This window comes from Genypterus blacodes, unplaced genomic scaffold (assembly GCF_046128005.1).
Source record: "Genypterus blacodes isolate CSIRO-AG114 ecotype Tasmania unplaced genomic scaffold, CSIRO-AGI_Gbla_v1 ptg000216l_1, whole genome shotgun sequence".
Lineage (NCBI taxonomy): Eukaryota > Metazoa > Chordata > Actinopteri > Ophidiiformes > Ophidiidae > Genypterus > Genypterus blacodes.
The window spans coordinates 747,259-767,500 of NW_027467015.1; the positions used below are offsets into that span (position 1 = coordinate 747,259).

General features: G+C 49.3%; 4 protein-coding genes across 7 annotated transcripts in view; 2 read left to right on the top strand and 2 right to left on the bottom strand.

The window, feature by feature from the left end:
- Nucleotides 1-1,359: 1,359 nt before the first annotated feature.
- Nucleotides 1,360-3,526, bottom strand: hmox1b (heme oxygenase 1b). Its single transcript, XM_076170389.1, has 6 exons — nt 3,419-3,526; nt 3,235-3,292; nt 2,761-2,872; nt 2,420-2,635; nt 2,056-2,328; nt 1,360-1,933 (listed from the first exon to the last, which is right to left on the bottom strand). Exons 2-6 carry the CDS (start codon nt 3,282-3,284, stop codon nt 1,739-1,741), a joined length of 846 nt encoding a protein of 281 aa, XP_076026504.1. The 5' UTR covers nt 3,285-3,292; nt 3,419-3,526; the 3' UTR covers nt 1,360-1,738.
- On the top strand, nt 2,586-8,385 carry hmgxb4b (HMG box domain containing 4b). 3 transcript variants are annotated; one of them, XM_076170386.1, is made up of 10 exons: nt 2,586-2,670; nt 4,186-4,270; nt 4,874-4,982; nt 5,990-6,136; nt 6,241-6,280; nt 6,403-6,509; nt 6,626-6,685; nt 6,784-7,137; nt 7,260-7,379; nt 7,561-8,385. In XM_076170386.1, exons 4-10 carry the CDS (start codon nt 5,990-5,992, stop codon nt 7,603-7,605), a joined length of 873 nt encoding a protein of 290 aa, XP_076026501.1. In that variant the 5' UTR covers nt 2,586-2,670; nt 4,186-4,270; nt 4,874-4,982; the 3' UTR covers nt 7,606-8,385. The 3 variants fall into 3 exon arrangements, with proteins under 3 accessions (XP_076026501.1, XP_076026502.1, XP_076026503.1); XM_076170387.1 differs by having other exon boundaries at nt 5,990-6,118; XM_076170388.1 differs by having other exon boundaries at nt 5,990-6,097.
- Nucleotides 8,386-8,638: 253 nt separating this feature from the next.
- Nucleotides 8,639-14,349, top strand: LOC143016182 (uncharacterized). Of its 2 annotated transcripts, XM_076170374.1 has the most exons (8): nt 8,640-8,756; nt 9,483-9,820; nt 10,244-10,354; nt 10,648-10,767; nt 10,857-11,208; nt 11,412-11,471; nt 11,547-11,986; nt 12,416-14,349. In XM_076170374.1, the coding sequence occupies exons 2-8, from the start codon at nt 9,485-9,487 to the stop codon at nt 13,868-13,870; spliced, it is 2,874 nt and encodes a 957-aa protein (XP_076026489.1). In that variant the 5' UTR covers nt 8,640-8,756; nt 9,483-9,484; the 3' UTR covers nt 13,871-14,349. The 2 variants fall into 2 exon arrangements, with proteins under 2 accessions (XP_076026490.1, XP_076026489.1); XM_076170375.1 differs by lacking the exon at nt 11,412-11,471 and having other exon boundaries at nt 8,639-8,756.
- Nucleotides 14,350-16,534: 2,185 nt separating this feature from the next.
- Nucleotides 16,535-20,242, bottom strand: part of lyl1 (LYL1 basic helix-loop-helix family member) — a 4,757-nt gene continuing 1,049 nt past the window's right edge. Inside the window, exons 2-4 of the mRNA XM_076170385.1 lie at nt 18,520-19,902; nt 17,310-17,404; nt 16,535-17,219 (exon numbers count right to left, since the gene is read on the bottom strand). Coding sequence (XP_076026500.1) covers nt 16,687-17,219; nt 17,310-17,404; nt 18,520-19,199 — 1,308 coding nt within the window. The 5' untranslated portion in view covers nt 19,200-19,902 and the 3' untranslated portion in view covers nt 16,535-16,686. The remainder of the gene's footprint in view (nt 17,220-17,309; nt 17,405-18,519; nt 19,903-20,242) is intronic.

Below are 20,242 nucleotides of genomic sequence, written 5' to 3' on the forward strand. Positions count from 1 at the left end.
CTTTCAGATCACTGGCAGTTAGTTTAGATGTATGGATTTCAGGGTAAGTGAAGGCTACAGGTTTATTTCCCCCCTTTTCAGAATGAATGTGCAATATGTCGTTGTATTGGCGGAGCGGCAGGATAGTCGTGTGAACTGAGCTCACACACACACACACACACACACACACACACACACACACACACACGAGGCGACGCTGTGTTGTTGTTGTTGTCGTCAGAATGTCCGGTGCTGACAAAGTGCTGCGCTCTCTCTCTCTCAGACAGATTTGTAGCCAAGAAAGTCACAAAACCACAAGGAAGCAGTCAAATCCCCCTGAACGTGCGATGAGGTCACATTAACAGTCATGAGTCTGCTGCAGCGCCGCGAGACAAAATGGTGGCATCTCAGCTTTTCTGAAGGGGGGGGGTTAGGGTTGGTTGTCTGTTCTTCCTTCGTAGCTGCTTTTATAAACGTGTGTTTGTTTGTTTGTGTTGATTCTCTCCTTTGCTTCGCCCCGTTCACTTTGTGCTCCGTTTCATTTCAGAAGCAGACTGACTGTGTGTGTGTGTGTGTGTGTGTGTGGAGTTTACTGTAATATTCATAAAGAAAAGATACTGTGCAATCTCCCTCAAAGCACCTTGGGCTCCTCACCTGACACTCTGTGGCTTACAGACACCACAGATGAGCGTGTGTGTGTGTGATCTTTCCTATCCTTTCTGTCGTTGTTAAAGTGATCTTAGTTCCATATGGCTTTTGAAGCGGTTGGATCTTCTTGTTTTGTGTCGACGGCCTTCCTACAGATCTGTCAAAGAAAATCCTTTAATTTAGCTTTAGGTGTTTACGTGTGTGCAGTTAGATATCGACTGAGTAAAGGTGAAGCACAGGGCCAGGATGACGAAAAGAGCTCCTGCAGCAGTAGAGTGGAATGTATTGTGAGTGTTTTTAAAGTTATTTCAGCGTTCAAAGCCCCCCGGCTGGTGTGAGTCTGAGAGCGGAGGATGTGTGTGAGTCACTCAGAGCGCTGCCGTGCCTTCTGAGGGTGAAATAAGCCAAAATCTGTGAAGTACAATCATTTCTGGCGTGATCTTTTTCTGTTTGTGTTGGCTTGTGTTACCAGCACTCCTCTGATGTGTGTGTCACTGTAGAAATGGCCTACAGGAGGAAAGTCTGGCGGTCACTTTGTCTTTGATTTTGTGGTGTGTGCAGCCAGGGCACCGCTTTTAGGAAAACTCTGTTACCACAATAAAAGTGGATACCAAGTGGCACAAGTTTGGTTTTTCGTCTTGCATCAAACCTGCATAACTGTGAATGAGTTAAGATACCACAACCCTGAAGGACACGGGAAACAAACCCACCCAAGCATGAGAGGAAACAGTCTGGATATTAAATTCTGTTATTCTTCAATATAAACATTTTACAGGAATAAAAAAGCATCAAAAAACAAAGTTAAAAAGAGATTTCCTCACTTTCACTTCCACATCCTATTGGCTTTCCCGTCATTGCATTCAAACTTCACACACAATCATCCATTTCATAAGTGTGTACAGTGTTCTATTGCACACACTGTACACAGGAGCAGTACAGCTGTTAACTATTAGAGGAGAAACATGGCACATACTGATAAGAGGACATCATGTGGTTCACAGTTACTTTATACAAACAGAGAATCAGAAGAAGAACACTTTAGGTAGTCAGTAGTCTCACAGTACACACACACACACACACACACACACACACTCTGGCAGCAGTGTTTCCTTCACAAAGCGTAGATTCCCACACTGACGGTGGCCAGAACCACACACAGACCCAGAACCATCTTGAGGAGCGGCGACATGTTGATGCTCATCCCTGGGATCTGGACAGTCTCTGCCTGGTCCAGTCTGGAGTGTGAAGCACGATTCTGGAAATCGCTCTCTGTGACGGACAGCATCTTCTGCAGATCATCAAAGACCTGGAAGACAAAGACAAGAACATCCATCATCCACTTAAAAACAACGATGCTCTAAGAGATACCAAGAGCACACACACACAGTCCATCCTGCGTCCTGTCTGCTGCTCCTCGCCTCTCCTCACCTTAATGTTGAGCTCAAAGGCTCTGACTGCCTCCTCCAGCACGCCGCTCCTCTCCTCCTCCGTCAGCTCCACGCTGTTCATCCTGCTGCGATAGAGCTGCTTGAACCGAGTGGGGCTGGAGACGCCAGGGAAGGCGAAGAACGACAGGCCATCGCTACTCTTCAGGCCCAGGGACTTCTGGGTAACTCTGCCCAGAACCTGCCCTCCGGACAGGTCACCAAGGTAACGGGTGTACGCGTGGGCGATCAGATATTCAGGGTTTTCTCTGCCAAGCTGGAAGACAACGATGAAGAGCGTTATTTATAAATCTCTCACACTCTGTGTGTGTGTGTGTGTGTTTGTGTGGGTGGGTGTGTCAACATACCTGTCTGAGTCTGTGGCAGTATCGTTTAGTGGCTGCGGGGACGACGATCTTCTCTCTCCAGTCCGAGCCGTAGAAGAATTCAAGGTCTTTCTGGATGGACTCCAGTCTGGCCAGTTCAGCTGGGAAGTAAATGGGTGCCACACCAGGGTGGCTGGAGTTCCTGTCCAACTCCTCCTCCAAGGCCTGGTAGACCGCGTACAGAGAGCACAGGAGGAGCTGAGGAGGAGACAGACAAGAGTCAAGTTACTCAGGTGAAAACTGCTCATCTACAAAGTTTAGCTTTTCTGTGTCACTTAATTTAAACCCTCGTGAAAACATTTACAATATTCCGGACCACACACCTTATATTGCTTCAGGGTGACTTGTCCCTTCAGGAAGCTCAGCATCAGCTCCGTCTTCTCCGCCCTGGTGTGACTCTCCTTGGTCACCATCTTGATTTGCTCTGACAGGTCCCTGAAAGGTAAAGGGGAAGAGGGGGTCATCATCATCGTCAGCACAACAGCACATCGTCTAACCCTAACCCAGCAAAGTGCTCACGGCAGCTGCAGGCTTGACCACAGTGACCTTTGACCGTGGACATCTCCATGGTTTCTAGACTTGAAGACTGACTTGGCAAACATGTAAAGCAAGAGGGACTCCAAAGTGCAAAGTGTGCAGAACAAGTTTAGCTGCAGCAGAGGTTTATCTAATATAGGAGATAAAAACCTGCACAGCTCCACAGCACTGATACAAATACACACACTCCTCCATCTATGTCACAGATGATGTCACACACACTGATGTAAAGGCTGTAAGTCTCATCCTCTCACTCGTACCTGTCTGCGATCTGCTCTGCTGCTGTCTGCGTTTCCTTCTTTGTCTCCATTTTTAAGTCTGAAAACAAGAATCAAACCTTTTAGACGCGTTCATTTGTGATCAAAGAGGCACAGGAAGTGAATAAGAGGAGGAATTTGAATGTGTGTGTGTGAAGCAGCGGCCGTGATGTGGAGTTTCACTCACCAGTAGTAATGAACTTGATCACGTTGAGTGGTTCAGTCAGATTCCCTGTACGTCCCTGACACTTTTGTGCCTCTGTGCGCTCCTCCCCCGCCTTTATATGATCCTCCCGCGTCTCCTCCCTCCCCCTTTGTGCACGCTGAATGAAAACAGGAACTCTGTGTCACCATCTGGAACGCCACTGGGCTGGAGAGAGGAGGAGGAGCTTTGGACTAAACATGACGAGGCAACTTCAGAGGGAAAACATCAGGGGGGGATTATGGGTCTGTAGGATTTAACATGACGCAGCAGCTTTGCCTCGCCGCTCAATCTGTCATGGAGCTGATCTCATTTACTGCCACTACTTTATGTTTAAGCTGAACGTATACGGTGCAACTCATTATGCTTCATATTCTAATGGCAGATAAACACACACACACACACACACACACTTATTCTGCATCTGTCCCATTGCTGTGGCCTGCACAGACGTGTTTACATGCTGTTATTGTTCCTTTAGCTTTATTCCTTTCACTGACTTTTTGTATACTTACTCATTAGACACTTTGAACCTTCATTCTGAAAAGTGCTGAGGGAGGGACTCTGGGGCTAAACATGATAAAGCAAACTATGGAATGCCACAGGAAGAGCAGAAGGGAGGAGGGGGGAGGGAGGAGGAGTGAGCGCTAAACATGACCGTGCAGCTTTGGACTTCTGGAGTGAAAACAGAGAGGGAGGAGGAGGAGTGACTTACTTTAAACATGACTGTGTGTGTTTCTGTGTCTGTGCAGAAAGGAAGTGTCGACACAGCGATTGATGGTATGAGGGCCGGTCACATGACTGTCAGGAGGACAAACAACACAACAGCAGCTTCATGTTGAGTCACATTCTAGAGGATTTTGGTTACCAGAGGGGAAAATAATGGACTTTATTTCCTCTGTGGCATGTTTGACTGATCTTGATGTCAGTCACCTCTCTGTGCCACAGGCTCGCTCAGCATTCCTGTGCTGCACGTTGTCGTCTTGCACCACCTGCCTTTCTTGCTGACTTTGTTGACGCTGTCGGCCACCTTTCACCTTCCACCTCTCCTCGTATCGTCACTCCATCTTCTCACATTCTCCTTTACACTTCATTCATATCTTGATCTTCTTTGCTTCATCCCCTTTTGTCTATCTTTCATCTCCAATCACTTCTTATTGCCTTCTTCTTCTTCTCCCCCATTTGCCCGATAATGAGTTTTCTCATTTCCTGACCTTGTTAATCTTCTCCCTCATTCATTCTTATCCATTTTTATTTTGCATCTTGATTCCAGAAAATGCTACACAATGACCCAGGGCTCCATCCCTCTGTGTGTGTGTGTGTGTGTGTGTGTGTGTGTGTGTAAAAAATAATAAGAATACAAACTGAATAACCTGGTGACGTTGTTGGGTCATTACGTCACAGCTGTCTCATTTTAAATCAGTTCTCTCTCACTTGCAGCTTAACATGACTCAGCAGGCACAGAAACAGTCGGAGGAGGAGACAAGCTAACCATGACTGAACAGTTTTTCCTGTCCTCCACTCGGTTCAGCTGACAGGAAGCTGAGCAGTAAGTTCAGTCAAAATGACGCTGAGTGTGTGATTATTCGACGTTATTATAGTTCACAGTCAAGGGTTTATCAAATGTAGCGGTCACTTTCTGTCAGCCTGCAGACTTTACGGTACTTCAGGTCCATGATAAACTGTGAATGTGAGTCGCGAATGTGCCGAGTAGCCCCGACTCCAAACTTATATTAACTATCAAACATTATTTATTGGTTTCAAGAGGAATTCGTTGTTTATTTTATTTTTTTAGTATTTTTTCCGTTGATAATTTTGTAGCTAATCCATGTGTTCGCTTTGTAATGTTTTCATAAAAGTCGAATCTGCTGCTCGCTTTACAAACCGCCTCAGTACCAGCAGGTTCCGTCGGCGTTTTTACAGAAAATTAGTTAAAACACTTCATCTTTGTCAGTCAATGTTGCTTTTTATTTTTGTCGGGACGTTTCAGAATTATTTGTTTCCATATTTTGAATAGTAAGAGCTACAGGTGGATGCTGCTAGTTTGTCTATTAAACTAAATTAATTTGCATATGAGGCAGGTGATGATGCGTTCACTGACCAAAGAGCTGTACTGCTTTGTTTGCAGTTGTCTTTGAACTTACACTCTTGTTGTGCCTTCTCCCTCCTTGATATTTCAGTATTCCCAGTGTCTTATGAGACTTATTTGTTGTATTAAAAGTCAAATGTACCGTGCAAAAAGCAGTATCAGGCTTTAAAGCTTAAAAACTGATGTCACATTTCTGAATAAAGTAAGTGTACACCTGACTGGTTGGTTAGGTTGAATTAGCTGAGCATGTACAAATAAGAGGAACTTTTTGTTTTTCACAGATATATTAGAGCTCTTCCTCATTTTATGTGTCAGGACCAGAACAAATATTAACAAGACTATTAAAAGAGATAAACAACTGAATGTCCTCCATACTGCTTTCCTTTGCAGTAATCAGCCATTGAGTGTATGTGATCTCATTTACTGCTGAATATGGAGGAAGATTCTTTCTGTGTTTGCTCTGTTAGATGGACGGTGAAGAGGCACTTTTGATTGGCTGCAGCCCGAGAGAAAGGAAAAGATCCTACAAAGATTTTCTGATGGATGTGGAGGACCTGGAGGAGCCGGGGTCAGAGGTGAAGGAGAGGCCTCATCAGGTGGACACACAGGAACTAGTGAGACACCTGCTGCATCTGGATGGATGTTATAGAGATGTATAGATTGTTTATATTTTAAATGAACTTTAGTTGTGATGGGTTTACCTGTGCTGTGTGTTCAGGGACCAAGCAGCCCAAACAAAAGGCAAAGGCAGCACTCTGGTAAAGATCATGTTTAGTGCTGTCTATGAATTTATGGAATATTTATGATCATTTATTAGGTATTTTTATATTGTATATTTGTGACTTTGATGTTGTTTAACAAGATCTGTGATCGTCTGCAGGTGAACTCACTGGGCCTGAGATGTTTGGAGTAGATTCTGCTGATTTCCTCCCTGTTTATCCAGTGTGTGTGTCACGAGGCAGATGGGGAGAGAGAGATGAAGAAGAGGTGAGGGAAGAAGATGGAATGTTTGGGAATCATGAGGCGTTCATGTCCAGGATCTCCCACCCAGCACACGCCTCATGACTAACATATTAACGTCACCCTGCGTTTTCTTTTACAAGAATATCCAAGACAACTTGTTGCATTCAGGTTGTTCACCACCAGAGGGCAGCGTGGATCAGGTAATGATTTGAATTATGATCTCGTACTCAGTTTCTTTTCTACCTTCAGTTCGGTCGATTCTCACCTCCTCATTCCTTCTCTGTCCAATCCATCCCAGGCCAGTCCGGGCTCCATGCTGGAGCACTGGGACTGTCTGGAGGACCAGCATAACCTGACTGACTGCCCCTTTCCTGCACCCGTTACTCCTCCTGCCACTCCAGCAGCTCTCAGTCCACTGTCAGTCACGGCCTCGAGTGCTACAGCGGCCTCTGCTGTCAGTCCAGTGACCTGCAGGGCGAATTCAACGACCACATCCTCCTATAACAGTCCCACCGTTTGGGCCCGGGACACCCTTGAATCCACACCCGGCGGTCCCGGCTGCTCTGACCTGGAGCCGGTCGATGCTGCGGCTCACCTTCACCTCCTGGGGGAATCGTTGTCCCTGATTGGACACCAGCTTCAGGAGACTAATGTGAGTTATGTAGTGTAGGAAGATGGAAGATCTTGATTCCTCTTGCTGTATGCTGCTGTTGTTATTAGCAAAACCTGTTTGTTTTTTTTGTGTAAAGGAGTTCCCTCTGTGTGTCTCCACAGAAGATGGTATGTGTGTCCAGCAGTCTGTCTCTCCTCTTGGACTCTCTGCTGTGTGCTTTAGCCCCCTTGATCTCACTGACCTCACAGATTCCAGAGCTCAGGAGCTGCACACAAACACTGGTGAGGGCAACACACACACACACACACACACACACACACACACACACACACACACACACACACACACACACACACACACACACACACACACACACACACACACACACACACACACACACACACACACAGTAAAATAATAAATGTTATGTAAAGATGAACCATTTTCTTTCTTGTTTTGAAGGCCGTCACCATGGAGAACATTGTTTATGTGATGCCTGGATTATGACCGATGGACCTGAAGTACTAATCTGCTGAGCACAGTTTTGTTTACACTTTTTGTGGGAGGTAAAGTTTGCACTGTGGTCTCTTTTGTGTTAATATCAGATAATTTATGTTCAAAAACTATTGCACGATTAAAAATTGTACCTTTAAAAATCGATTTCTCTAACTTGTTGCATCTCATAATTACAAAAGTAAACAAAAGTTTTAATTATGAAGAAGAAACTTGATCACAACACGCTGCTCATATCTTCTCCTCCTGTTTGGCTGTGCGGTTGATGACATCATCCTGTAGAGAAAGCAGACATGCTGGAGGTGAAGTTTCCATGTTAGGCTGCACTTTTTCACCGATGGTTTACAGCTGAGGCGAGCCTGAGCCTCCGGGCAGAGACGCTTAGCAAACCTGCAGTACTCAAACAGAACGTCAATTATGTCTTAGAAAATTAGCTTAGCTCATTTGGGTTTAGGTTTCTTTGGTTGAAACAGGGTCGTGTATCTTGTGGCTCGTTGTTCTAAGGGTATGAGTCTCACTTAGGTCCTGGGTTCAAATCCAGGACGAGCCCTACTTTTAACAAATTCCCTCTGGATAAATCCCGTCTATCTTGTCTGAATTCAGATTTCCCTCTCGTTGCTCTCTAGCCGGAGAATGGTCAGTGAATGCAACACCAAGCTACTCTGTGTTCCCATCCCAAGCAGGGATTCCTCTCTGACGCCTTTATGCAGCCTAAGAATGTAAACCTGCTTTAATCTTCAGCAGCGTTTCCCTTCAAAGTAGCAGGAGGCGTTAACAGGTATTAACCAGCCGCTCCAACTTTAACCTAGAATCCCGGTTTGCATGGAGCCACATGGATGAGAAGAATAGAATGACTCATACTCAATCACTCATACGCATATAACCTGCTTCCATCTCCACCCTACCTCGGAATGCCCCACAGCCTTCCATAACGACAAACCTGTTGCGTAGTAGATATGAAAGCAGTGTGTTTGGGTGTGTGTGGTTGGGTGAGAGAGCCTGGGAGTGGCTCAGCAGGCGTCTCCACCACACCTGAGAGGGAAGTCTCCCGTCAGATGCCTTCAGAGGTCGACGAGGCTTTGAAATAGGAAACGCCGACGCTGAGAGCCACCGAAGACAACGACGCTCGAACGCCTCACAGCCCAGTGAGTATGAACCTGCCTGTGGTTGTGTTGTTCTTCCTGGACACTGTCAAGTTCACTTACTGCCTATAAGTTCAAGTTCTAGCCTTGTTATGTCAGCGGGTTTGAATCTTCCTGGTGCAGGCGTCCCACACAGGTGCTTTGTGCGTTGGTAAGGTAACTGGATCGTGTCGGGGACATGTCTGCGTATCGCTCCACATATAAAGGTCAGAGCAGAATGTAGTTGGACAGGATTAGCAAGGTGTGGTTTATCAGTTAAAGGGATGAGGAAGAAAGCTGTTCCAGGTGGAATGAAAGCTTCACTGAGGCGTTCAGGTCCATTCATGCACATCAAATTCAAGATGATGGAGAGAACACAGAGTAAAGAGAAGTAAAGAGACAAAGGGTTAAGAGGCTCAGAGAGGCGATGATGTCACTGTGAGCTGTTTGTCAAATGTTTGAGCTCATAAATATTCAATGTTAAGCTCTCAGTAAATAAGAAGATGGGTCATTTGTTTTACATCTTAAAGTCAGGAAACAACCCTCTGGCTAAAGCTGCATGTTTGAAGACACAGTCACACACACACACACCCACACACACACACACACCACACCCTTGTCAATGTCGGTTTCTGTTATTTTTGAGCTGCGTACAAGATGTCAACGATAATCAAACCTTTTTCCCCTCTGTAATGTCGGCCTTCATTCTCTCTGTCTCTCCCTCTCCCTCTCTCCCTCTCTCTCTTCCAGTCATGAGTCAGTACACTGGAGGGAGCTACGACGCCTCCTCACACCAGGACCTGAGGCTCCTCCTGCTGGGAAACATCGGATGTGGAAAGACGTCGACGGGAGACACGCTCCTGGGTCAGCTCAGCACCATCTCCCCCGCCAGTTCTGCCCGGAGCTGCCAGGTGCGTCGGGGCTACTCAGAGGGCCGCAGGCTGACGCTGGTGGAGGCGCCCAGGTGGTACTGGAGCGGCGGCCATATCGAGGCCAGCGTGAGGGCCGAGACGGAGCGGGCGCTCACGCTGGCTGAACCCGGGCCCCACGGGGTTCTGCTGCTGGTGCCAGTTGGACAGTTCACAGAGGTCAGAGGTCAAACTATGACACGCACAACATCAGTGAGACGTCCAGGTTCAAACACTACATCAGAAATTAAGTGAACTCATTTGACTTCTATGTTTTTGTCGCTTTTTGCTGCTCACATAGAAAATATAAAATAATGAGCAGCCTTAATTCCCTTATGAGTTGGAATGAACTCAAAACTAATTCTGTCTAATTAGTGTTAATATGTTTGAACATTGTTAAGTATTTATGCCCTCAATTTGGTCCTGCATTAACTTTTGTTCATGTATTTACCTTTGAGCTCATCAGTGACTCATGAATTTGTGTTTGTGTAACGTTCACTGCTCAGTCTGGATGAACCATTCTAATGTCAATACACCGTCCAGATGTTTCACCACGTGTTTAAAATGTAAACAAACCCTCCTCTAACCCCTCTGTGCTCAAAGATGGACGCCCATGTGGCCACGGAGCTGGTGGACATGTTTGGTGAGGAGGTTCTGGACAACACGCTGGTCCTGCTGACCTGTGGAGACTACTTGATGGGGAACTCAGAGCAGGTAGGAGAGCTGGACACGTCTCTCTTTTACTTCCTGTCTTTGGTAACTCTGGGTAACCGAGCCTCGGCCCAGGCCAGCACCTGAACCTGCTGCTTTAGAGGCTGGATAGAGAGAAACTGTGTGTGTGTGTGTGTGTGTGTGTGTGTGTGTGTGTGTGTGTGTGTGTGTGTGTGTGTGTGTGTGTGTGTGTGTGTGTGTGTGTGTGTGTGTGTGTGTGTGTGTGTGTGTGTGTGTGTGTGTGTGTGTGTGTGTGTGTGTGTGTGTGTGTGTGTGTGTGTGTGTGTGTGTGTTAGACGTACCTGCAGAAAGAGCCAGGCTTGAGGCAGATGATCGAGCGTTGTCGAGGGAATCATCACGTCATCAACAATCGTCAAAGAGACGAGCGGGAGCAGGTCCGCTCGCTGCTGGAGAAGGTGAGCAGGTCACTCACACTCACCTTCATACAAACAAGACCACATGGACGGATGGATCATGTTTTCTTCCTGTAACATCCATGTCACAGGTAGATGGCATCGTGCAGAGGAAAGGTGTGTACCACGTGAAAACAGCCCAGGAAAAAGAGATGGAGAAACTAGTGCAGGAGAGAGAGAGGGAGCTGAAGGAGAGGTACAGACTCAGGGCCGAGGAGAAAATACAGGAGGCAGCGGCGGCAGCGGCAGCGGCGGCAGTGGCGACCCACAGCTCAACTGTGGAGACGCACAGCAGCAGGTACAACACCTTGGAGAGGAGGAGGAAGAGGGAAGAGGAAGAGGAGGAGGAGCGAGTGGCGGTGAGCTCAGCGTCGAATGGACTCTACTCAGCCCCGGTGACACAGCAGCTGCAAGCACGACCTGAAGTGTGTGAAGACGCAGCAGGTCAGGGGAAGAGGAGCTCCAGCTTCAAACTGAACTCAGGTGAGGTGACACACACACACACACACACACACACACACACACACACACACACACACACACACACACACACACACACACACACACACACACACACACACACACACACACACACACACACACACGGAGGAATCATGTGTAATGTACTTATTGATGTTCTCCTGCAGATGGCGCTCTACTCTCACAGCTGACTGGTGATAAACCAGCACCCAAACTAACAAACACATGTGAGTGGACTGAATACTTTATTCAGTGATTGTGAGTAATGATCTCATTTCATCTCTGCCTGTGTTCCTCTGCAGATCATTACAGGGTCAGCAGCTTTGGTGAGAGATCTCCTGATGCAGCGCCCGCCTCCTCTTCCTCCTCCACCGTCTCCTCCTCCTTTGCTTCCCCGTCAACGTACACTTCCCCCCCTCCTTCCTCCTCCTCGTCCTCCCTCCTTCCTTCCTCCTCCTCTACCTCCCCCCCTCCTTCCTCCTCCTCTTCCTCCCTCCCTCCTTCCTCCTCCTCTTCCTCCCTCCTTCCTTCCTCCTCCTCTACCTCCCCACCTCCTTCCCCCTCCTCTTCCTCCCCCTCCTCTCCGGAGTTGCGTCTGGTGCTGCTGGGTCGATCTGGGTCGGGGAAGAGCACAGTCGGGAACCGGATCCTGGGGCGGGAGGAGTTTGAGGCGTATCCAGACAGCCTGATGGCGATCACGCTGGCGTGTGAGAAGAAGAGGGGCCAGTGTGCTGGGAACAGGGTCAGTCACGCTCTTCATCTTCATCAGTACACACAGACACGTTTTTAACCATTAAAACACTTGGGACTGGTGTTACAGACTTGATTTGTCTTGAACTTTGACCCTATGACCCTGCTCGGCCTCTCTGTGCCTCGGCTCGTCCTTTGTGTCTCCATCTGTCACTCTTGTGTGGATCAACATAAAGGAAGGAATGAGTTTATGATTTGCCTCTCAGTCATTCCACCACTTGACAAAGACAGAGAGAAATCACCTAATTTACATTTAAAAATAAAGTTCCTCTTCTGTCTCTGAGTGGGTTAACGTGTGCGGCTACACGTGAAGAAGTTTCCCTTCAATCAGTGGTGCACGAGTGTGTGTTTGCGGTGTGTGTTGTGCACCAAACAGCAGAAATGTCACAACCTCTAACGCACTTCCCTGTCTTGTCCACAGGTGGCAGTAGTGGACACTCCAGACTGGTTCAAGTCAGAGAGTTCTCCAGCAGAGGTGCGTGCTCAGATCTCCTCCTGCGTCGCTCTGTCCAGCCCCGGGCCGCACGCTTTCCTCCTGTGCGTCCCCGTGGACCAGCCCGCCAAGATGGAGCTGCAGGCTCTGGGGGCCCTGGATGCGGTGTTTGGCCCCGACGCCGTGCAGAGACACACCCTGGTCCTGTTCACGTACGCCGATCGTTTGAGGGAAAGCGGGAAGGCGGGGGACGGCGACGTGGAGGCGTACATCGCCGGACAACGGATCGATTTGTTGAAGCTGGTGGAGAGATGTGGGGACCGGTATCACATCATGGAGCGAGGAGACGGGAATGCGGCAGAGCTGCTGGAGAAGGTGGAGCAGACGGTGACGGAGGCGGGAGGACAGTGTTACTCCTGCCCCGCCTTTCAGGAAGCGGAGGACAGAGTGAGACAGAGGCAGGTGGAGCTGGTGAGGGAGAGGAAGGACAAGAAGCTGGAGCAGCAAGGAGGAAAGAGCGGAGTCGGGAAGTACGGCGCTCCGGGGCGAGTGCTCTATCCCTCCTTGCAGCCTCTGACGGAGGAGGAAGAGGAAGTGAGAGAGGATGAGATTGAGCAAACGAGGGATGAGGCGGAGAGGAGTGTGAGCGCCATGGATCTCAAGAGTCTCCCTCCCATTTCGCTCTCGGACATTTCTCCCTCGCTTCTCAGTTCCATGAGGGAGAAACTGGAGTCCGGCGCTAAGATGCTCCCCAAGTTACTCGCCGACGGCTCCATGTGGGTCGGCGAGGGAGCAAAGAAGGTGGCGAGCAGCCCAGTGTGGGGGTCGGTGGGTGACGGAGCCAAGAGCGTCCACAAGATGGTGACCGATAGCGCCGCCTGGGAGAAGATGGGAGCCGGCGCCGGACACGTCTCTAAACTGGTGGGGGAGAACGTGGTTATGAAGAAAGTCCCCAAGGTGATGGCAGACGGGTCGGCGTGGGCGGAGTCAGGTGCCAAGAATATCCGGTCCCGTCCCATCTGGGAGAAGGTCGGGTCAGGGGCCAAGTCCGGGGCCCGACTGGTGGCTGACGGCTCCATGCGGGTCGGAGCCGGGTTCGGGGCCGGAGCTAAGAAAGTGTCCCAGAGCCCGGTGTGGGGCAAGGTGGGGTCCGGGGCCAAAGCGGGGGCTAAAATGGTGGCCGAGAGCTCCGTGTGGGAGAGAATGGCCACCGCTGCCAAAAAGGTGCCCAAGGTGGTGATAGGGGGGGCGGTGCTGGGTCTGATCCTGGGCCTGATCCTGGGGGGCCTGGCAGGCGGCGCTCTAGGGGCGGCAGCTGGATCCGCCGCATCGGAAGTGGGGAGACGGAAGTTCAGCAAGAACGCGACTGAGGCCTCAAAGACTCTGCAGGGAACGGAGAGAGACGGAGAGAAACAAGGAGAGAGAGAACTGAAGACAGAATGAGAGGGAAAGGAATTTGCTAATGTATTGCGAAACGGTAACTTAAGACGGCGTCGCTTAAATAAAGACGCTCCTCCTCCTCCTCCTCCTCCTCCTCCTCCTCCTCCTCCTCCTTCCGCTCTCTCCTGGGTCCAGCTCCTCGATGAGCCGCTCTGTTATGCTGCTCTTGTTCACATGTGACTCCATGTAGCAGCACCACTTCATACATGATACACACACACACGTTAAATCATCAAATGTGCATTAAAGATGTAAATAATGAAGCTCAGTTGTATATTTAAGCAACATCCATGAAGAAAAATGGTGTTTTAATCTTCCTGTAGACTGTAAAGCTGTAAGGACTTTGCTCCAGAGCTGCTCAACATAGAGCTGCTCAACATAGAGCTGCTCAACATAGAGCTGCTCATCACACTGTAACTCTGCTTCATTCTTCATTAAAGAACAGAAATAACAACAATAAATGTCTCTGTGATGAAAGTCCATTACATCTTTCTCTGTTAACTGTGTGTGTGTGTGTGTGTGTGTGTGTGTGTGTGTGTGTGTGTGTGTGTGTGTGTGTGTGTGTGTGTGTGTGTGTGTGTGTGTGTGTGTGTGTGTGTGTGTGTGTGTGTGTGTGTGTGTGTGTGTGTGTGTGTGACGGGGGGCACCTCAGTGGGGGGGGCATGGTGGAGGCGAGGGCATTATCTCTGTGTGCCAGGCTGAGTCTGGCCCCCTGTATCAGGTCGCCTCCCTTCTCCACACACAGCACGTACACAAAGGGGGCTCAAAGGGTGGTCCAGGGGCCCCTACAGGGGCACACAGGCAAGGGGCTTGATTTTTTATTTTAACTTTTTTATTTTTTTGGGTCAAATTATGCTGTCATGAAAAAGTCTAGATCTTTGCTTGTGTGTGTGTGTGTGTGTGTGTGAGATGTTTGGCATCTATTTTCATAACTCGCTGTGAGCCAACTTTCACATTTAGCAGAGTAAACTTTAATCAGATTTTTCTTCAGCAGCTAAATAACACATTTGGACTTCTATGTTACAGAAGCTGAGCTGTATCAGGACGTCTCCTGCCTCCACCTTCACATGATCGAGATCAATTTGTTGCTGTGAGCCCTGACACGCCCTTTCCTCCCTGTGACCCCTCCCCCCTCCCCCCCGGCCTCCATCTCCTGGTTTCTGTGGTTTCGGGGTGAAGCACAGAGGAACAGGCCGTCCGCGGGCACACACACTCATAGCCGTGTTGTGCAAGCAGCTCTTCCTGTTCTGTGGTACCAACACCGGCATCCTGCTGTCTGTTTTCTCTCTTTCTCTCCCTCCCTCCCTCCCTCCTCGCTCCTCTCCCTTCTTCCATGCAGCGGTTGCCGCCCCACCCTCACACTCGCCCTCCAGCACCCCTCCCCTGCAGGAAACCCGTTGGCCGTCAGTGAGACAGCACTAACCGTAGGGTGCGATCCAGGCGGGCTGATGCAGAGACGCCAACGCCACCGCACAGCTGCAGCTCACACACAACACCCCCAACCCCAACCCCAGCTCTGACCGCATCCCACATCCACCCTGACCTCCCTCACACTCCACCACACACACCAGCGATTGTTGCTGTTGCATAAATCTTTCCTAATTCTTCGCCCAAGACACGCGCACACACACACACACACACACACACACCTGCACTTTTAAACTCGCGCATTGTGCTGCAAACCCAGAAGTGATGATGTCTGACCCCATGGAACAAACACTCCCCCCCCACTACACACACACACACACACACACACACACGTATCAGCTCCCAACCCCTCATGGGATCGCGATGAAGTCAACAGAGCTTCTTTTTCCAGGGTCGGGGGGTCGTCACACAACAGCTATGTCCGGTTGGTGGCTATCACATCGCCGGTGTCATCAATCTGTTATGCTGCTGAACAAAACCAAACACAAATCATGGAGACGAGCTTTGGCTCTTCTGAAAAACACGCTGATAAGTTTGTTGCATTAAAAAACCCTCAAACTTTGGATCGTTCCAAACAAAAGCGTTTAATTATTCACATTTCACGCCGAGACTCAAACCGGCTTAACAAGCAGGAGTGTTTCCCTGAAGCCAGAACACGCAGGGCTGTTGGGAAATGGTGCTGACACAGAGCGCAGTCATCAGAGAGCAAGAAGAGGATGTCAAATAAGGAACAGCAAAGTAAAACACACTTTATTTCTGTCTGGTACAAAGTGTGTCACAACGTCGGGGTGGGCCGGCGATGACCCGCCATCGCCTGACAACATCGACGGACAACTCTGCTCGTCGTTCACACCTTGATACTAACACACACTGCTGTGACGGTGATCTGTGGCTCCGATGTGACCCAGGAGTGTGAACAAGGCTCAGAGAGTGAGAGCCGATGTGCTGCCCGACTGTGAGTCAAGTCCTCCCGTTGATCTGTGACTCACTCACTACTTTGCTCATTTCAATCCCATTCTACATAATGTTTGAAAACAATCTATTTCATTTATTGCAATATAGTTTTCATCCTGACCCACAAAGACCTGAAGAAGGTCAAAGGTCACCTCCTTGACCAGCAATGCATCAGAATCATATCTTGTATTCGCTGAGCTCATTGGGAATTAAACCCAAATGCTGCCCTGACTCAATCCCCTTCCATATTCTATAAGAAACAAATCTACACTTTTTTGCAACACATTGACTCACTGAGTGAATACGAGACTGTTAACTAAACCCAAACTCTGCTTCTTCCTAATTCACAGTACGTGAGGTGGAACCATGAGGCTCCTGTGTGGCTCCGCCCCATCGGTGAGTCTCACATTCGCACGCCGCTCACAAGTCTTTTCATGTCATCGCTCGTCATTTGTAGCTGCCACCATCCTTATCTGACCTTTGACCTTTCCTAGAATCCCCTGGGTCACCAAAGAGGTCTTAGTCCCGAAGCTCTCCTCGCTGTCCGTGTCGCCGTAGCAACTGGACGTAGCTGAGGAATGGGCCAGCACGATGACGGAATCTGTGGAGTCTCTGTCTCTGTGGGACGCCACCATGGCGGGAAGAGCCGAGGTCGGCGGCGGGCCGTGGGACGGAGGAGGGGTGTCGCACTGGAAAACCGGGTTCAGTTCGTTCCCGTCCAACCTGGCCGCGGTGCCGTCGTCCTCGGGCGAGTCCCCGGTCTCGTTCTTGGCCTGGTCGTTGAGCAGCGTGACCAGGAAGTTGATGTATTTGACAGCCAGACGGAGGATTTCGTTCTTGCTGAGCTTCTTGTCTGGAGGATGTGTGGGGATGAGTTTCCTCAGATCGGAGAAAGCCCCGTTCACGTTCTGCTGCCGCCAACGCTCCCGACTGTTGGTGAAGACACGCCGGGCGATCTTCTGAGGAGGGCCTGCCAGAAACACACACACACAGATTCACCGGTGAGTACTACACACATTACCACACACACTCAACATCAGATTCCCCCTGAAGGACTCACAGTCATTGAGCTCCATCTCAAAGTGGGACGAAGGTCTCCTCTTGATCCGGCAGTTGGCAAAGGCGCCGTAACTACTGGAGGGGCCCAAGTAAGAACTGGAGCGACAAACAGAGAAGGAAAGGATTCAAAATGGAGTGGAGGGTGAGCGAGTAAGATGGTGGAGGCCATTATCTGAGGCCTGACTGTGTTGGAGGCATTGATCGAGTGTGCATGCAGAGTGAAAGCCGTGACTCATTAAGCCTGCTGACAAACGGATTCTGCTTCAGGAGGATGGAAAGGATCAATGCGTCCTGCTCCACACACACACACACACACACACACACACACACACACACACACACACATGCGCTGAGGCTGAGCCGTAGAAAGAGAGGCAGACTTTTTGAAGCATGTTTGCTTCATTGTGGCTCTAATAATCGTATCTCCTCCTCCTTTTCTTAAATAACAAAACAAATGACACTTTGATTGATATTATCTGGAATGCGCAACCAAAAACGTGACTTCTAAATGCTATCAAAACTGACCTTGTCTTTTTGCTCTCTCTTTCATATCCTGCTGTCAATTTCACAACCCGTTCCCTTAACTGAACAGCGTAACCATTATTAATCACACTAGGAAGTCGTGCAGTCGCAGCAGTTTGAGGCCGACATGAAACCTGGCATCGCTCACAGCGCAGACGCGTCGCCATGACAAAGTGACGCCTAGACAACCACCCACAGACCCCCACAGACCCCCCCACACCTGTTTCTAAGGCTCTGTGTCATTTAGGTGACATGTTATGAAGGAGATTTGAATTATTAAAGAAATAATTCATTTTTATTTTTATTTTAATTTGTATTTATTGAATTTTAAGAAGTTTAAATTTTTGAAAGTTATATTTATACAGGCCTCACAAAACTCAGGGACACAGAATTTAAAATTGTGTAAAAATTTGATGTTGATATTTTAAGTTGAGTAATTTGTAGCTTTCATCACAGGTGTGGTCATCTGGATGAATGTGATTGGTTGTTGGGCTGCTATGCTGACAGCCAATCAGCTGGAGCGATGACCCGACTTCTGCCACGTCTTCACAAGCGTTCTAATTGAGGTCGCAAGCTACAGGTAACCATAGCAACATGACTTAGAGGTGTCTTGATAATGAAAGTGACAGATGAGACGTTGTGACTCTGCAGACCAGTTTAACAACACTCTCAGATGGATAAACTCTTACCTGGAGTACAGAGGGTGTGGAGGCAGGTACTGGTGAGGCAACATGGGCCCTGGGGAGACGGCTGAGGGACCCCCGGGACCTCCAGGACCCCCAGTGAGCTGGGCGCTGAGCTGGGTGCGGCGCAGGTCCCCGTGCAGCAGGTGAGGGATTGGGTGGAGGGCTGTCAAAGGAGTGTTGGGGAGAGGGAGAGGGGGCTTGCTGTGACCAAGGCTGATGACCGGAATGTGTGGAGGAAGAGGAGCGGCGGTGGGGGAGGATGAGGAGGATGAAGGCTGGGAGGCGGGAGGAGGGAGGAGGAGACACGGGGAGGTCTTGGCCGGCGCTGGGAGGAGAGGAGGTGGGGACGAAAGTGTCGGGGACCTTCCGAGCTTCTCCTCGCCTGTGTCCATGACGATGGGCTCAGGTGTAGCGGCTGTATCCACCTTGTGATTGGTAAAGAGCGTTGGCGTGGTGGCGGCGGGTTCGTCCATGTGTCCCCTGTGCTCTGTCTCGTTAGCTGAACGCGGCCTGCTTATGTGATCTGAAGTCACTGGAGGCTGCTTGAGGAGGGGACTGTCTAGCTCTGTGCACCCAGACGAGGAGGAGGAGGCGGAGGAGGAAGAGGAGGGGGAGGGGGAGGGGGGCTGAGGCAGGTCGACGGGTGAGGCAGGCAAGCTGACAGGGTGCAGCTTCTCCATCATGGTGCTGAAGTCTTTCTCAGAGACTTTGTCGATACTAATATCTTGTTTTGTGTGTGTGTGTGTGTGTGTGTGTGTGTGTGTGTGTGTGTGTTTGTCGTGTCTCTACGCGTGTTTGTGAGCAGCTTGTATACACTTAAGCTCCTAAGCTATGCGTCTTTTCCACGAAAACACTGGATAAAACCTCTACTTCCTCTTACCTCATTCCACAGTCCAGCAGATTACGCAACATCTCAGCGCTCTTCCTCATTACTCTGCCGTTTCAATCCATTAGTCCACACTGTGTGTGTCTTGGCCGGGCCTGCACTTGGCCTCTGGTCCAGCCATCCTCACCTCGGCTGTGTGTGTGTGTGTGTGTGTGTGTGTGTGTGTGTGTGTGTGTGTGTGTGTGTGTGTGTGTGTGTGTGTGTGTGTGTGTACCCTGAGCGTTACAGATTAAGGCCTAACGTTGTGTTGTGGTCTCTGGGAGCTGCGTGGAGCCGTGCCGGTCCTCAGGTTCTGGTTCAGAGTGGACGTGTGTGTGTCTCTCACAGTACATCCTGAGCCATAGAGGGTCAGCTCAGTGATCCTGTCTGTCTCTGTGTCTGTCTGTCTGTCTGTCTGTGTGTCGGCCTGTGTGTGTGTATTTTTTACGGATGTGAGTCAAAATCCCTCTCAGTGTTCCGATGGTCCCCGAGCAGTGACGACTGGATTGATATCAAAGAGTCTGTAGAACAAAAGAGAAGGAGAAAAAGCTCACAGGATAAAAGAAGTAAAGACTTAAACCTACAGCAGCGTCGGATCACTGAGTGGAAACGCTTACTGCCACTGTCGATCTGTTGCCTGTGACATTTCTGTCTACTTTGCTCTGAGACACATTTCTGACTTTTCTCTGGTTTTGCAACTCTAATTCTTCCTGTTTCTGCTTCTCCAGTCATGCTGTTTCTCTCTCGTGGTTCCTTCTTTGCGTTTATCTCCAGATTGCAGAACTTTTATATTTATCACGATGGAAATATTTTGGTAAATAAAGAACAACTTAAAACGAGACGCAGACGCAGAGGAACAGA